This window comes from Leptonotus elevatus, chromosome 16 (assembly GCF_054856555.1).
Source record: "Leptonotus elevatus isolate MCC_2025b chromosome 16, RoL_Lele_1.0, whole genome shotgun sequence".
Lineage (NCBI taxonomy): Eukaryota > Metazoa > Chordata > Actinopteri > Syngnathiformes > Syngnathidae > Leptonotus > Leptonotus elevatus.
In genome coordinates, this window is record NC_141254.1 from 11,773,850 (window position 1) to 11,792,571 (window position 18,722).

General features: G+C 41.3%; 2 protein-coding genes across 2 annotated transcripts; both read right to left on the reverse strand.

The window, feature by feature from the left end:
- Positions 1-411: 411 nt before the first annotated feature.
- On the reverse strand, positions 412-8,152 carry map3k7cl (map3k7 C-terminal like). Its single transcript, XM_086097872.1, has 5 exons — positions 7,211-8,152; positions 5,825-5,906; positions 5,055-5,113; positions 4,349-4,464; positions 412-2,379 (listed from the first exon to the last, which is right to left on the reverse strand). The coding sequence occupies exons 2-5, from the start codon at positions 5,898-5,900 to the stop codon at positions 2,214-2,216; spliced, it is 417 nt and encodes a 138-aa protein (XP_085953998.1). The 5' UTR covers positions 5,901-5,906; positions 7,211-8,152; the 3' UTR covers positions 412-2,213.
- Positions 8,153-9,036: 884 nt separating this feature from the next.
- On the reverse strand, positions 9,037-18,593 carry LOC147160759 (glutamate receptor ionotropic, kainate 1-like). The gene is made up of 16 exons (XM_086097870.1): positions 17,652-18,593; positions 16,963-17,144; positions 16,821-16,874; positions 16,335-16,505; positions 16,019-16,162; positions 15,241-15,348; positions 15,039-15,083; positions 14,153-14,266; positions 13,881-14,084; positions 13,587-13,810; positions 13,395-13,513; positions 12,089-12,306; positions 11,326-11,551; positions 10,701-10,951; positions 10,460-10,611; positions 9,037-9,311 (listed from the first exon to the last, which is right to left on the reverse strand). Exons 2-15 carry the CDS (start codon positions 17,137-17,139, stop codon positions 10,486-10,488), a joined length of 2,181 nt encoding a protein of 726 aa, XP_085953996.1. The 5' UTR covers positions 17,140-17,144; positions 17,652-18,593; the 3' UTR covers positions 9,037-9,311; positions 10,460-10,485.
- Positions 18,594-18,722: the final 129 nt, after the last annotated feature.

The window sequence follows — 18,722 nt, forward strand, 5'->3', positions numbered from 1 at the left end:
GCCACTTGAAATGATGTGGCGGGCCTTGAGTTTTAACACCTGTGTATGGTATCAAATATTTTTCTTGACCAACAAAGCACAAAAGAAATTCAGAAAGTAAAACTCTCACGATAAGATTCATTAAACACATAGGAAATACTTTCAAATTCCTACTGAATTTTTTTTTGTGTGATATTCAAATTTGTATTATTATTTTTTTAAACAAAAAGTAATGACACATTGAATCCCATTGTGCGGGTGTACCTAATCATGTGACTTGAACGTGTGTATGGAACATTCCAGAATGTGTGTGTGTTTACTGTTTGAGCTGCAGCGAAAAGCAGAAGTGTGGTCAGATTGCAACAGACCAGCAACCAATGAGATGAGAGCTTCGCATCAACTTCCTGTTTCCATGGAAAAAAAGACAGAAAGTGTGGAATCAAGTTTTGCTTTATTCAAAGATTTTCGTTGTGCGTTTCAGCTTCAACGATTATGCTTCCATTCACTTCGTCCGACAACCAATCGCAACCTCGCCTTGTTTCCTACTCGCCGTGACAGGAAGTGGACTCGCAAATAAGGGGGAGGGGCTTGGATGACGATTATGATCGAGTGGACTAGTCGACTATTTACATCTACTCTTTAGTTCCCGATGCCCAACTTGTGTTTCCGTGTAGTGATGCATGTGCACACATAAAATAACCCTCAGAGGTGGGTACTACTGCATTACATTTACTGAAGGAACTTTTTGGATTACAGAGTAATTTTAATGCAACATACTTTTAACTTTTACTCAAGTATTTTTGCTTAGAAGAAATACTCCTGTTACAATGTGTTACATTCGGTTTGCTACTTTTATTTGGAACGATCAATAAACGGCTTGCGCTGTCTATTTATTTTAGTTTATCAGACAGATTTCTGCCCCATGACTCTTCCACCGATCCAACCTTGAGCGATGTTTGACTTCATCTCATTAATCAAACAGAGCCAGGCTGTCGTTTGCAAAAGTGATTAATTTACGCGAAGCGTGGGCAGAAACAACGGCGAGCGACTCGCATTTGTGGCTTCACATTCAACCTGTTTGCCTGGTTGATTATGAAAAAAAAAACCTGTTATGTCATTGGTGTCTGGTGGAAAATGGGTGTACTTCAGCCGACAAGAACTCCACTTAAACTATACAAATGACATTGCGGTTTTCTTTGTATGGTAATCTCTGCCTTGTGAGACTATTGATGTTTCTTGAGTGGAATGAGGAAGTACATTTTCAGACCTTTTCTTGTGGCTGAATCCATCTTATTTTTTGTAAATACTTAACTTACTGTTTTGATTTAAGTTATATTGTTAAAAGTTGAGACAAGGCACTTATTTTTTAATTAGAAAAATCTCACGGCACACTGCCAAGCTTAGCTTAACTCACTTACTTTGACGTCCTTAGCCATCAATGGCAGTAAATAAAATAAAAAATATCTGAATTGGAACATTCCTATTTGATAGTTTTGTCTTCTTCTTTTTTTTTTTGTGTGACATTTTTGAAATTCATTCTCTGGTTGGAAAAAAATAACTCAATAGAAGAACTTACTCACCAGTCGCTAAGTACTAGAGTAGTTTTTCACTGAATACTTACTCAAGTAATTATTTGAAGACTGCTGTTTACTTGGTATTTTAAAGTCATAGTACTGTTACTTGAGTACAAATTTTGTACATAACCCACCTCTGACCCTGCTTCCCTCACTCTAACCATAATATAACTCAAACCCGAAATGAAACATGACGACTTAAGCATAACCCTAAACCCAACCTTAACCGTTTTGTAGTAAAATAAACCTTAACCCTAACCCCCTTAAATCTAAACTCAAAGCTCCTAAAACCAACCCTAACTCACTAATTAACCATACGCCTAACAAACGTACAGAAAATGACGTCTGACTTTGAGCTGCGTGGACATTCGGAAATCCCAGTTTCCTCAAACGCACCGTAGACATACTATACATAATGAAAGCCCCGTTCCGAAGTTTTAATCTGCACAAATTCCATCTTAAACTCAGTCTGGACCACATCACAGCACCTACAGCTGCCTCCACGCAGCTCCCGTGAAAATACCAACGTAGCGGCTAACGCATGCTTAAATGCTAATCTCTGCTTCCACAAAGATGGCCGCCGATCTCAGCAGCACCAAACCGACACCGACGTCGCATTTGTGAGTGGCTCATAAAAACAGTTTGCAGGTGAGCGTGTGGTCAGGACGAGTCGGGTCTGCGTAGCCGCTGCAGTTGCCGCGACCGCTCGCCGTGCGCTGTCACTAGGGTGCGGTTTTCCTCCGACAGACGCCGGAACTCGTCCTCCAGGCGGGAGATCTCCGCCGCAACCTTCTGGTCCTCCACCAGCTCGGCCAGCAGCTGACACCTGGAGACGACGACGGGTATGAGGGAATGCGGTGACGTTGTGTTAGCATGTTAGCGTCAACATGCTAGAATGCTAGCATGGACATGCTAACAGGTTAGCCTGGAGGTGAAGTTAGGATACAGACATTTGCAGTCTATTATTAAAAAAATGCTGTGTTAGCATGTTAGCATCAACATGCTAGAATGTTAGCATGGACATGCTTACAGGTTAGCGTGGAGGTGAAGTTAGCCTACAGATATTTGCATTCTATTTTTCTATAACGTCGTGTTAGCATGTTAGCATCAACATGCTAGAATGCTAGCATGGACATGCTAACAGGTTAGCGTGGAGGTGAAGTTAGCCTACAGACATTTGCAGTCTATAATTCCCACTCATCAGTACTTCAAACTACTTTTGCTTTAAAAGTAAAAAAAATCCTGCTAGTTTGTTGTTGAAGTAAATTATGACTAGAGAGGAGCCATCAACAAAACATCTCTCTATTTCAATTTGATTGCCTAATTTTTAATCCTGAATAGTCATTTAAAATCAACAGGGCTCTTCACTGATCTATTGTCCTTACAAAGATTGCAAATAAGACAATTACAAGATGTTTGGACAGGTCTGATTAAGTGTGGACAAGGAACAAATCTGTCCTTTGATCTTAGACACCTTAGCAAGTTTGAGTCAGATATAACTGAAAAAACTGCTCTGTTATAAAACTGAAATAGCTGAAAGTTTAAAGAAATTTATCAATTGTGACTAGTTGGTTAGATGGGTCTGATAAAGTGCGGACAAGATCTGTCTTTGATGTCATCTACCTTGGCCATCTTACACGCCGTTAAAATTTGATGCGGTACTTGCATTAGGACTACAACAACCAAAAACCTGAGGAAAATAATCAACAAGATCGTTAGATGGGTCTGTTTAAGTGCAGACAAAGATCTTATTTAAATCTTTAAAAATCAACAGGCTTCTTGATGTGATCTGTGAACAACAAAACCGCATGACCCGTCAGGATATCCAGTCGTCATTCATAAAATGAAAGTAAACCGACAGTTACATCTAAACAATGTCAACAAACAGGACCAGCAAGGCTTGGCTACACACAGTAAACGGGTCTGATGGCTTTCGCTACACTAGCGTCACTCTTCGCAGTCCGCTTCGGAATTGTGACGCCAATGCGGAGACACCCGACAAGTTGGACCAGCAACATTCCCGTCGAAAATCATGATTCACACTTGCAGGTGGCGAGTGGGCCGGCCCGCTTCGTCGGGCATGACTCACCAATTGGTATATATAGAAAAGTACATCGCTTCGCTACGAGCCTAGCCATTGCTCTGACTCAGTATGTGACTTTGAATTGTGTCTGAGTGTGTGCGTGAGTGTGTCGGGGGTGTGCGCGCCGGGTCGGGTTGCGGCAGACTGTAAATAAAGTGTCTATTAAAAGACGAGAGCAGATTGTTTGGCTAATCTGTTGTTTACGTCTGGATGATTGATGGTTGTTACTTTCAACAGTGGCTATTTTATGCATCGGACGTTTAGCTTTTGACGTAGCAACAGTGTGCTAATGTTGTGTAAATACACACGCCGACAAAAACGATTACATAAATATAACACAGACGTAAAAATGAAATAGATACAAAAAAAAAAGTATTCTAAGAAAATACATAATTATGAATTTAAGAAATACAAGCTTTAGAAACTTCATATTTAATTTAAAATTAAAATAAATACAAATTAATTTATTAATTACTTTTAACGGTTATACTGTAAATAAGTGCATTAATATAAATACATAGTATGAATGTATATTTTAGCAGTAGGTTCACAAATGTTCAAGGAATAAATACTACATATTGTTAATATGATAACATGAAATGAAAAATACTTTTTGCAAGCCAATTTTTATGTGTGGTGTGCAACACAAAGGTTTACATTGAATTTCTCCTAAAAGGGACACCTTTCACGATCGTGAATGATTGCAACTCACTTGCGTTCCTCCAGGGCGGCGATGTCATGTTTGACTTGGTGGAACTCCCTCGCCATCCTGCAGTGTTCCTTGTACACGTGCACGCTCTCCTTCAGGGACACGCACGGCGACACCGGCTTGAAAATAAATAAATAAATATGACCTTCAAAAGTTTAAACTGAATGTTATCGTTTTGTTTCATCATTTATAATTGATTTAAATATAATTCATTAAGTATTTATTTAATAACACATTATTTGTATATTTTTAAATACATTTTATTTACAGAAAATTATAGTAAAATAATTTCAAAAATATAATAAGTATTTTTTTTTCTAATTTTACTCATATTATTTTAATTAATATTAAGTAAAATGACATACTGACATTTTTTTTTCTCTTTTTACAAAACATCGTAGAATAAGTATTTATTTTATTTTTATTTTAGTAATATTTTGTAAAAGAAATTAACAGAATAAGCCCAAAAATAAATTCAAATTTGAATATTAAGTCAAAAAAATAAAAATAAAAATAGAAATGTATCAAACATCTTACAATATTTCTTACTATTAGTAAAATTTTAAATGCATTTATTTTACTTTTACTATTTTTAAATGTTATAATTTACAATGAACTAAAGTAAGTGTACTTTTCCAATTTCCCAGTTCCAATGAATACACCATCATAGTTGATTTTGTCTCCATGACAACATGTTGGTCTAACATACCTGAAGTCGTTGTTCGAGATCCGGGAAAGTCTGAGCGAGGTCATCGGCATCTCGTGCGTCTGTCGATTGAAAACAAAAACATATTTGGTCAGCATACGTTGCTAATATATTATTATACTAATTTTATTGCACACATAAATCATCTGAAAGCGCAGATAAAAAAAAATCGCACTCCAGCCTCTGCGGACTGTTAATTAGTCTTGGTGATGAAACCCTAAGCAGGTGCTTAGTTGGCTTCTGCCTTGTGCCGGCTGTTTTCACCCTAAGCTGGCGTTCCTAAAGAAGTGTCCGGCGGGTGCAGGAACAGCGGGAGAATCAAACAGGCGGTTGGTGCGTGAAGTCATGCAAAAAACGCGCCACAACAATCCCGGGCAGGCGTGACGCAACCCTCTAAAAGTGTCCACGCCGCCGTGCCGAACAACAAGAAGAACATTTGTGCCGCTATGTGGGACGTGACAACATGACAGGCCCGTGAGATGAACCCGGGTCAGGGGTTTGGGTGGCGGGAGGAAGGAGGGGGGCTAACACCTGTCATGGCTGCAGTGCGCAAGAATGAATGCGTGTGGTGGTGGGCGGGGCCTGCGGGCTCCATTTTGGTGGTTAGAATGCGCTGCGTGTTTTCCACACGCTGGAACCACAGACGGGCTTTGGAGTGTCTTAAATGATCAAACGGTGCTTCATATACGTTGTTATCAGCATTTTGGGGGAGTGGACAACAGCTGCAAGCATATGTGTGTGTGTGGGGGGGGGGGAGGTGAGAGAGAGACTACCTGATGTGTGGTCAAGGCTGAAGGAGATCCGAACTTCGGGTGCATCAGGAGACACTCTTCGAGTTGACGTGATCATTTAACCCTGCGTCACAATTATCAATTTACAACAATTATGGTTAGGCTCGGTGAAGCAGCATGTCGCTCATATTGGCTGTGATGTAAGGAATGTTCTTGAAAGACAACTTGTGGGGTTTATCTGCTAAATGACTGACTGACTTATTAACCTTGAGACTGACTTAGTAACTGAATGAATAACTAACTGACTCACAGATTGCCTGACCTATGGACTGATGGACAAGTAATTCACTGGTCAACTAACTAACTAAGTAACTGATCTACCAACTATCTATCTTGCTAACTGACAAACCAACTAACAGACTGGGTAGGTAACCAATTAACTGACTGACTAGCTAACTAAACAACTAACAGACAAATGGAAAAAAATAGAGATTAACTAGCTAACTGGCTTACTAACTAACTAACAAAATGACTGACAGACTTACTTTTATTATTTTATTAATTAGCTGGCTGATTTACTAACTACTAAATTAACTGTCTTGACCTGTGCCAGACTTACTTGACTAACAAGGTAAGTAGCTAACTGATCAACAACTAACTTACCAACTGACTGACAACCTAACTAGTTGATTAATTGACTGACTGATTAAGTGACTAGGTGAGCAACAGACTAACTCTGTAAATAACTAACTGACTAACTGAGCTAAATAACTAACTCATTGACTAACCAACTCACTGAATAACTAATTTACCGGTTAACTAACCGGCTGATTAAACCAACTAATTAATGTTACTGACTGGACCGACTAATTAATGTTACTGACAACTAATAAACTGTTCTGTTGATAGACTAACGGTTGAAGAAACTATTTGGCCAGCTAACCAATAACCAACCAACTTACATTGCAACAAATTGACTCACTAATTAACTGACTTACTGTCCAACTAACCAACTGACATAGTGACTTACTTAGCAACAAATTGACTCACTAAGCAATTAATTGACTGATCATTGGCCAACTAACTAATTAACTGACTTACCAAATCACAACACAATGAACTGATAACATAAACAAAATGCAATTTTTAAATGTTTTTTTTCTTGCATAATCCTCACAATAAACACTAATGCCAACAACCCTGGGGGAGGTATCTCTGCTCACTCAAAACAGAACAGCAGAATTTCTGATACAGCTCTCATTGGACGGCGTAACTAATGAAATGCAATACATTTTATGTTATTTTAGTGCATGCATCAGTAAATAAATTAAGCAAATGTAAAGGTCTTCAACGTGTCCATGTGGCAGCTGTCAATCAAAGATGCCATCACTTCCATCCTATGCATTCAAAGCCAAACAAAGCGCTTACCTGATGCAGCCCCCGCAAAGCAAACCCGCAAAAAAGTCTAAGGTCAGGCAGGTCCGGTCCACAGAGTTTCCTAAGCTTTCGAACTGGTTCTGCCGCCGGGGCCCCCTCTCCTCCCCCCGCCACCACCTCCTCCTCCTCCTCGCTCCGGGCGTCTCGTCTAGACGCGCTCCTGTCCGCACACAAACTACACAAAAGCATCAGCAATGTGCCCTCCCGCCTTCCATCCTCCACCCAACCTTTCACAATAAAATGTCTTGGGTGACATGACCTGACCCCCTGCTACCCCGATGCGCATACGGACCTCTCATAACTAAAATAGCAAAGACGGCGGAAGGAAAAAGGCAATACATCAAGATGTGTGTAATATCAAACTTCATTCGGTACACTGCCCAATGACATCCAATACAATCTTGCATCGAGGCATAGTTGGCCGTTTCACTCCAGGCCTATAGGTGGCAGTAGGTGCTATTCAAAAAAGATTAGAGCTCTTTTTTTGCTAGCAATACAGCGCCATCTGCTGCATCTAAATGATCACTGCCCCACTAGGCCCCAATGTATGTGGACTGTAACAGTAAAAAAAAAAAGAAAAAAAAAGTTTACATGAAATGGGGGAATTGTATTCTACCTGGCAACAAGTTTTTTTTTATAATTCATAAAAAGTATTACATAATATATTTTTATTATGTAAAAAACTAAAAATAATAATTTAAAAAAAATATATATATATATATATATTATTGAGCCCCATGAATGTTGCCTAGCAACAAGTGACCTCACAAGCATAACCGCCATTTTTATAGAAAAGGATCTTAGCATGACGGTGATTAAGCCCTCAATTCTGCCCAACAACAAGTGACAATGTAGCTCGGGAAAATATTGTGTGCCATTTTCCTAATTTAATTTTTATTTTATTTTTTCAGTTGTGTAAAATGAACAATTAAACTATTGATATGATGCTATTTACTTATTGCAATTTTTACTATGGCTCTCATAATTCTGCCAAGCAACAAGTGACTGCACAAACTTGACCAGAAATCAAATCAAATCAAAGTGATCTTGATTTTAATGACATTTTTATTTCAGTCTTGAAATGTTAATGATAATCATAAATATGAACCTACTTGTGCTGCTTGTGTTTCATAACAGAGCGAACTGTACTTTAGTCCTATTTTATTATCGTCTTTATTTAAGCAGCTGGTGTTTCCCATAAACAGAAACAAAAACTCCTTGGCGGAGGTAATAAACATCTCATTGTGGGTGGGCAGTTTATCTATAAAACCTTTTCACAACGCGAGCGCCTCATCTGGCCGGCGCCGGCTGTTTAGTGCCACAAAAAGCTTTTTAACGCGCCGCGTCGGGGGGGGGGGGGCCCAAGATAGCCGGCGTGTCGTTCAGGTGAGGTCATCGCGCCGCGCTCAGACGTGCTGAATGCCAAGGTCAGCGGCGTAATCCCTGCCCTCATTCATGACGGATTAGAACCCGACGGGAGGGGGCGTGGGGGAGTAAAAAATAAATACAGCCGCGTGGAGTTTTGATGCACCGCCAGCCGTGACGGTGCTGCCGGGGAGATTACAGGCCGAGTTATTACGCTCAATCCCGGAATTAATCTGCATGGCATACATTCAACAAAAAAAATCATTACATGAAGAGATTAAGAATAGTCCGTCGGGATGAAGACTAACCTGTGAGAGGCCGCCAGGGACACAAGATTACCTCTCATACACATCAGATTTTTCCCCTCTCATACAACCACAGGTGAAATACTCTCACACACACGTGTACTTATTTGCTGTGGGATCCTGTGGAGAAACACAAACGCACACAACTTTGTTTTTTTGTTGTAGTGTATTGATGTCATAGATTGGTCAGGTGACTTTAAATTGTCCAATTGCAGCTAAACTACATTCACAGGAAAATGAACGACTATCATCACCATTGAAATGTAAAATACAGGAGGAAAAAAATCAACACAATTGACAGAAAAATTCAGACAAAAATGGACAAAAAAATAATTTTTGTTTGGAGTCCTCCATGTCATGTTGACTCAGGGCAACACCGCAGGGAGGTGGCCATTTTGTCCATCAACGTCCAGAAAGACACACTGAAAGACACAAGGACAAGGTAAGCAAACTCATTCTTGAGATTTTGTCCGATTTATATAAAATTTTAACCTTGTATCCTAGATAGATAAATAAAGCGAAATTATAAAGAATTTCCATCATTGCATATATATATATATATATATATATATATATATATATATATATATATATATATATATATATATATATATACACACACACACACACACATATCAATCATTTTCACTGAAGCAACCCCCTTCACTCCCGGCTGTTTATACTGGATTTTGACTGCTTTTGCATGGCCCACAGAATATTGTGTTCTATTGCTATAAAAACATGGAACCTACCAAAATAAAGATTAGTCCTTTCTTTCAGCAGGAAAAAAAAAAGTAGATTTCTACATGTTTCTGTTTTGCAGCAATTATCATTAGAATATGGCTAATCATTATTCACATTCCTGTTGAAAACACTGTCAAAAAGAGCTTGTTGCAACATGGCCCTGGTTCATCTCTTATATTCTGTTGCAACCTGGTGGCCGTTTTTTGTAATAACTGCCATTGCTTTAAGCCACCTCTTCATGTCAAAAGCATTCTGTATGCTCTTGCATTAAAAAAAAATCACATTAAAAACGTATAAATAAATTTTTGGGTCGCGAGGGACAAAGTAATAAAAAACACATTTACACGTTTTTGTGTTTGAATGAGTTAATGTGGCCACAGTGGCACGTCAAATTCTGCCAACACAAACTCACCATAAAACACAAACCCCTTTTTGAAAATTCAGCCTCCAATACCACTTTCACTCAGCAAAATGAAATTTGGTGGACTTGTCTGTCATGAGTAGACCCACAAAAAAGTCTCAAAAAGCCATGCCCGAAAAGACACACAAAGCCGACCATTTTTTGTTCTGAAGCCGACAGTTTAGGCTCATTTTTACCATTTGCGGGCTTCTTCAAAAACAAACTTTGTCCTACAGATGGTCTTATTTCTACTAAATTTAAATAACATACACAGGTTCAAATATGTGAGCATAGAATGGTAGGCCAAAAAAAAAAAGGTTTTCAAGAGTAAAGTGTGAAAGCAGGGTGGTAGACTACAAGGATGTCAAAAAGGAGCAGGCCGAAAGCATTCCAAGATTAGCACATTAGTTCCCAGGTTTCACAAACCTCTTATTTACAACAAGTTGCCATGGTTAGTCTGTATCATCGCCGAGCAACCTGCCACTCTCCAGGTCAGTGGACAAGGACGTGCCGGAGGAGGAAGTGGAACCGCGCCGCTGAAACTGTCGAGACTGCACCCCGTAAAAGAAACAGAAGGCCTGACGGGGCATGCAAAGAAACAAGAGGGAGAAATTCTCTTGTTAACCGGAACACTTCCTGTATTGGCAGGAAGTGGCACCTGGCTCACCTCCTCGATGTCGGCGTTGCGGCGGGCTTTGTAGATGAACTCGCCGATGGCCACGAAGACGGACAGCACCAGGCCGGCGGCGAGCACGATGAAGATGCCGCCGATGTTCTCCACGCCCAACGCGTTGGCCTCCTTGTTGTCCTCCTCGGGGCATCCGTTCCCTCGCCACCACTTCTCCTTCATCATGTGCAGCTTGCCCTCCTCCTGCAGCTGCAGGATGGCGATGGTCACCTTGTCTCTGTATGGAGAGCCTGCACGGATAAAACAGGATGTTGCTAAGTGGGGCTAGCTTCAGGTGCTGGATTTTCCAAAATCCAATCCAATCCAATCCAAACTTTATTTCAATAGCAAATTTCACAAACAAGCGTTTCTAAAATCTAGTAAAACCAACTGTAAAAAAAAAACAGTCAAGAAAATATTAAAATACAATAAGTAAATTTAAAAAAATACATAAAAAATAGTATTTATTTTTTTAAATAAAATACATAAAAAATAAATAAAAATAAAAATAAAAAACACAAAAAAACTCGAGGACCACACAATTCATGCTGAACTAAAAGCCAATGAACAAAAGTGGGCCTTAAGACAAGATTTAAAACACTGAAATTGACGGGTGTTTCCTCACCAATGGGCGTTCCCACCCCATATCCCTTGGAGTCGATGAGTCCTCCGATTTGCGTCAGGTTGCAGTTCCTCTGGCTGATGTACTCGATGCTGGTGGACTCCATCAGCATGGCGTAGTCGGTGGTGAGGACGCGCGTGATGCCCTCTCGGTTGTTCTTGACCAGCGCCGTGTTCTTCCTGCTGCTCATGAAGGCCCACATCTTCTCGTAAGTGGAGATCTTGGATTTCTGTCGCACATAAACACACAAGCGCATGCACTAAAGTGTGTGTGTGTGTGTGTGTGCGTATGAGTGTTAAGACAAAATAGGGCAGCTGTGCTCTAAATCTCATCTGGCTGATTCAATTTGTTGGAGCCGTCAACACGGGCGGGCGGCGTCTTATCCGGCAGGCTGCAATCCGACGGGATAACAAAAGCCCAGCTCGAGACACTCATGCTGGGCCGGGAGTCGACACCTTGTACGATATACATTTGAGGATGGTAAATACCTGGCATCAGATTAGGATTTTAAGACCAAGGACTTTTGTTTTTAATTTTGGGCAGACATTTTGAACCCTAAGCAGTGCTGATGTTACTTTAATCAGGGAACTCAACCCTCAAACAGCCCAGGTGAACCTAACCTAAATGTAACTAACTTGAACTCGCCTTAAGCTAAAATCGATCAAACCTTATTAACCGAAAATGCAACTAACCCTAAGCTAACTGCTAATAACTAACCCTAAACCAAATGCTAACACTAGTCTGCGACAACAAACAATAAGCAAACCTTGAAGAAGGTCATGGTGGAGCCGTCCCTCACGGCCCCGTACTCAATCCGGGTCTGCTTGGCTAGATCGTCGGCCGAGTCGATGGGCGCGTCCATGCGCTCCACGGTGAGGAAAGCGGCCAGGTTGGCCGTGTAGGACGAGATGATGATCAGGGTGAAGAACCACCAGATGCCCCCGACGATACGCGTGGACAAAGCCTTGGGCATCAGCTCAGAGCCTGCAACAAGATAACCACTAGTACTACTACGACTACTAGTACAACAGCTTAACACATCAGAAGTACATTTGCTTAATCAATTAATTAATCAATACCTGGGGCCTCATTTATCTATTTATCCATTTTCCAAATATAGGCGGACTTGGGGCAGAAAACAGCGTGGAATCTGCTACACACACACACCAATTGGGATCGTTTGGCATTTATAAAGGGGAATTGCATGCAGGTGTGCGTATGTGTGTCTACGCATGGTTTTATAAATCTCTTTTTTTTCTGCATACGTGAAGTTTGGGTTTCGTTCGTAAGAACTTTTGTACGCAGGTTATCACACACCGTTTTATAAATGAGGCCCCTGGACGCGACTAACCTAAACATAAACATTACTTAACATTACTAAAGATAACCTAAATGTTATTAACCCTTAACCCCTAACTTGAAGTCTACTAATACTAACCAAAAGCTACTAACCCTTGCCTAAAAACAACTAACTAACCATTACCTAAATGCTACTAACCATAACCTAAAGGCTACTAACCTCAACCTAAATGTTACTAACAATAACAAAATACTACTAATATAACCTAAACACAACTAACTAACCCTAACTTAAGTTAAATGCTAATAACCACAGACAAAATGCTGCTAACCCCAACTCTAATGCAACCAACCCAAACTTATCTACCCTAACCTAAGATCCATTAACCATAACCTAAAGACAAATAACTTAACCTGCAGTAAATGCTATTAACCTTAGCCTAAACACTACTAACACTTACCTGACCGATACTCTAAAACAGAGGCTAATCAGAACTTTATCCTAAATGCAAACTAATCCAAATGCTACTAACTCTAAGATACATGCTAATATCCTTAACCTAAATGCTACTAACCCTAAATAACCTTAACCTAAATGGTACAAATGGAAATAAACCTAACCTAATGGCTACTAACCCAACATTAGCAACCATAACCTAAATACGAATCCACATTATTAGCCCTGAGCTAAACACTGCCAATCATAACTAACCCTAAACTAAATGCCCCTACTTAACTAGCTAGCTACTTTTAGCTAGTTGTTTTCTGTTTACCTTGCCGCATGAGTGCACCAACGCCGAACCAGAAACTGTTAAGCAAGGTGAAATTGTTCTGGATCAACGTGGACGACGGGTTGCACGGATGCGGGTTGTACCACTCGTACGGGGTAAACCTGACAAAGGACAAAGCAATAAGTAGAGCGCCTAGAGAAATGTCATGTCATGTGACCTAATGTGATTAGTTACCTGGCGATGACAAAGAGCACGCAGCTGACGCCGGTGCAGGCCAGCAGGACGTACATCCAGATATCGGGCGATAGCGGGTTGAGGAAGGAGAAGACGCCCGGGTTGGTGCCGTTGGGCTTGCGGTACAGGATGCTGATGCCCAACGTCATGAAGGGTTTGGAGAAGTCGATCACCTTCTCGCGCACGTACGTGATGGTCAGCGGCGCCACCGCCAGGTCGGCCACCTACGAAGGTAACTGGTATCACGTTTATCAGGTCAATGCAAAAACCCTGCGGATTCGGTCGTGTCCTCACGTGGTCGATGAGCTCTCGCACCATGCCGTTCCACTCGCCTTTGTCGTTCTGGGCTCCGTACTTGCCGTCGGCCACCAGGCGGACCTCGTAGGTGAAGCCCAAGATGTTGGACAGCTCCTTGAGGAGGTCCAGGCAGTAACCCTCGAAGCGGTCGTTCCCGACAAGGTCCTTGTCGGACTTCTTATGCATCACGTACGGGTTCTCCTGAAAAGACCAACCGGCCGCATTCAGTCCTCTCCGACTTGCGCTCTCACCCTGGTCTTCTTCCTCACCAGGATGGTGGTGACGATCAGCGTCCGGTTGGCCAGCGAGTCGGTCACGTTGTTGTTGTTCTGTGTTGACTTCTCGATCAGGTTGATTCCTTTCACCGAGTTCCATGTGGCGATCTGGAGGGAAGAGAGGTGGACTTATTTCTATCGTGCAAGGTGGCAGTTCATGCAAATAACTGTTGGGAGGCGAAATTCGAATCAACCAATCAATGAAACTTTATTTATAGAGCGCCTTACATACATTAAAATGCAACTCAGGGTGCTAAACAATTAAAACATCCATTATACAATAAAAAGAACCCCCCCCCCCCCACACACACACACACACAAAAAACATGGCAGGGCACAGAGAAACCCTGTGAGGAAAGGTACCCTCTTAAAAGTATCAATAGTCTCTGCTGGCCTGATGCCCTTCGGCAGGCAATTATACACCCTAACAGTATTTGCGATATTTGGTCGACGCTATATATTTGAACTTGACCAATCAATAGTGTTATGACTTGCTGATGATGTCATTGAGCGCCTCAGTGTAAAAGTACTTTGTGTGTATGCCGTCGGCCTACGAGGCTGTGAATGAGCGTATGCTAGCAGTAATCCACACACACGGAATGGATCAGGCATGTGACAGCTGGACCCTGAAATCCCCCCTCAGCCGCTAAAGAGCAAAGTCACTGATGCGATAAACGCTTATCGCTAAGTACGTTAAACAAGCACACTTGACATGTCATCAAGTCACACTTGACTTTCTAGATTATACCACGCACACAAAAAGGAGGTGAGATTGTACCGACTTCAGTATGTGGCAAATTGCTTCATTATTTATTGCTGTCTTTTATTTCCATTTTTGTAATTTTGTACAGGAAGAATATAATCATATATGGGAACATACCTTCATCCACCTTTTGGTGAGGCGATTTACGTCCTCTCCGACACCCTGAGTGCACAATGGGAGACATGAGTTAGCATTGCAGCGCTAACAAGGTGCAATGCATCATGGGAGCAGGTGGATTGATTCACTCACTCACTCACTCACTCACTCACTCACTCACTCACTCACTCACTCACTCACTCACTCACTCACTCACTCTCACCCTGGTGCTGCCGTCCTCTTTCAGGCTGATGATGTCCAAGTCAAATTCCCGCCGCAGGCCGTCACTCTTGTTGAGGACAATGTGGCCCGTCAGGCCGTCCCACTGCGCCTACGAAATGAAGCACAACGGTATTTTACTTCTTTTACACGTACATACATGTTAAAATAGTTAGTTAGTGGGTTAGTTAGTAGCTTTGTAAGATAGCTACCTAGCAAGGTAAGTAGTTAGCTTGGCCAGTATTTAGTCTGCTAAGTAGTTACTTTGTTAGCTCAGCTATTAGCTTGACTCCTAAGTAGTTAGTTAGCTAGTTAGTTAGTAGTTTAGTTATCCTGAGAAGTAGTTACTTACTCTGTTGGTTATTTACTTAGCCAACTAAGTACTAAATTTCAGCCTACTTAGTTAGTTAGTTAGTTGGGTTGCTAATTGGACAGTTGGACAGTCTGTTGAAGTCACTTAGTTATTTTGAGTTTTTGACAGTAATTAGCTACTTAGCTATCTAAGTAGTTAATTAGCTAGGCACCAAGATGGATTAAGTAATTAGTTGGTCTGCTAAAGTAGTTAGTCTGCTTGGCTGTAGTAGTTAGCTAGCTAGTTGTCTAGTTCCCTAAGCAGTTCATTAGTTTGCTGAAGTAGCCCATTGGTTAGTTAGTTAGCTAGTTAAGTAATGACAGAGTGAGCTAGCTAGTGGATTTAGTGGTAGTTGTTTCCGCTTGTCTGGTAGTTTACAGTTTGCCCAGTTGTCAAAGTGAGTGAAAATGTTGTCCCTGGAGTTCTGTACCTCTTTGAAGAGGTTCATGTATCGAGGTCCAAAGCGCCAGGGCTTGTGTCTGTGACACTGCAGAGAGCTGACGGTCATCTGAGTAGCACGCTGAGACGCCACAGACACCAGGAACACGGCGTCGTACATCAGAGCTGCGTCAGTCTGTGACATGAAATCAACCACAAAACCATTTGGACACTGATGATGAAATCATTACTCAGTGACTCGCACCTCCAAACACTGTACATTCCTTCCTACTTAAAGTACATTCTACGTACCCATCTTTGTAATAGGTAGAGCACAGTGTGTCGAAGTCTTAAGTGTGTTTTCTTACGGTCATGACGCCATCCATAAGTCCACCATCTTGCTTGGGCCCCTGCAGCCTCTCCATGGCCCACTTCTCCAAGGTGGAGGCCACCCAGGGGTCGTCGACGTTGAGCAGCCTGAAGCCCGTCATGTTGACCCCGCTGTAGCGGTACGGCTCTAGGTCCAACGCAAACAAGTCCTACACCAAGCAGGGAGTAGCATTAGCATCAGTTAGTTACAGTGGTTATCTTGCTTGCTACTGAAATAGTTGGTGAGGTATTTTTAGTTAGTTAATTTGTTAGTTACCTCGCTAGATTGTGTGTCTGGATAGTCACGACCTTGTTTTGTTTGTGTGTTTGTTTGTTTTTTAGTTAGCCTGTCAGTTAGTTAGTTAGCTTACCAAACATTGCACAATTTATTTATTATTCAGCTACTCAGTTGGTTACTTCGTTAGGCAGCTCTGTCGTTAGTTACAGTATATATATATTTGACATCCAAATGTCATGTTACTCACCAAAGTGGTGAAGAAGAAGTGATAGTACTCTGTCATCATTCCCATGGACGAAAGCTGTCATATTACAACAATATCCAAACATTTAAGTATACACAAATACAATAAACAACACCGTAACAGTGTGAGACTTGCTTGAAGAGACCTGCTTGAGTAGTTCCGAGGCCATGCTGTAGGAGCAGTCAAAGAGGATGAAGAACTCTTTGTCCTTCTTGAGCTCTTTGAGCAGAGGCATGGCGTCCTGGTTGCCGGGCGTCAGCTGGCGGATTTTCATCTTCAGGTTCAGCTTGGCGGGAGCCTTGATCAACTCCTGCATGCGCATCAGACCTACACAACAAAACACAAGAGTTTTTTTTCTTAACTCCACCCAGCATTAACAGTGACTCACTAATTAACTGACTTACTGTCCAACTAACCAACTGACATAGTGACTTACTTAGCAACAAATTGACTCACTAAGCAATTAATTGACTGATCATTGGCCAACTAACTAATTAACTGACTTACCAAATCACAACACAATGAACTGATAACATAAACAAAATGCAATTTTTAAATGTTTTTTTTCTTGCATAATCCTCACAATAAACACTAATGCCAACAACCCTGGGGGAGGTATCTCTGCTCACTCAAAACAGAACAGCAGAATTTCTGATACAGCTCTCATTGGACGGCGTAACTAATGAAATGCAATACATTTTATGTTATTTTAGTGCATGCATCAGTAAATAAATTAAGCAAATGTAAAGGTCTTCAACGTGTCCATGTGGCAGCTGTCAATCAAAGATGCCATCACTTCCATCCTATGCATTCAAAGCCAAACAAAGCGCTTACCTGATGCAGCCCCCGCAAAGCAAACCCGCAAAAAAGTCTAAGGTCAGGCAGGTCCGGTCCACAGAGTTTCCTAAGCTTTCGAACTGGTTCTGCCGCCGGGGCCCCCTCTCCTCCCCCCGCCACCACCTCCTCCTCCTCCTCGCTCCGGGCGTCTCGTCTAGACGCGCTCCTGTCCGCACACAAACTACACAAAAGCATCAGCAATGTGCCCTCCCGCCTTCCATCCTCCACCCAACCTTTCACAATAAAATGTCTTGGGTGACATGACCTGACCCCCTGCTACCCCGATGCGCATACGGACCTCTCATAACTAAAATAGCAAAGACGGCGGAAGGAAAAAGGCAATACATCAAGATGTGTGTAATATCAAACTTCATTCGGTACACTGCCCAATGACATCCAATACAATCTTGCATCGAGGCATAGTTGGCCGTTTCACTCCAGGCCTATAGGTGGCAGTAGGTGCTATTCAAAAAAGATTAGAGCTCTTTTTTTGCTAGCAATACAGCGCCATCTGCTGCATCTAAATGATCACTGCCCCACTAGGCCCCAATGTATGTGGACTGTAACAGTAAAAAAAAAAAGAAAAAAAAAGTTTACATGAAATGGGGGAATTGTATTCTACCTGGCAACAAGTTTTTTTTTATAATTCATAAAAAGTATTACATAATATATTTTTATTATGTAAAAAACTAAAAATAATAATTTAAAAAAAATATATATATATATATATATTATTGAGCCCCATGAATGTTGCCTAGCAACAAGTGACCTCACAAGCATAACCGCCATTTTTATAGAAAAGGATCTTAGCATGACGGTGATTAAGCCCTCAATTCTGCCCAACAACAAGTGACAATGTAGCTCGGGAAAATATTGTGTGCCATTTTCCTAATTTAATTTTTATTTTATTTTTTCAGTTGTGTAAAATGAACAATTAAACTATTGATATGATGCTATTTACTTATTGCAATTTTTACTATGGCTCTCATAATTCTGCCAAGCAACAAGTGACTGCACAAACTTGACCAGAAATCAAATCAAATCAAAGTGATCTTGATTTTAATGACA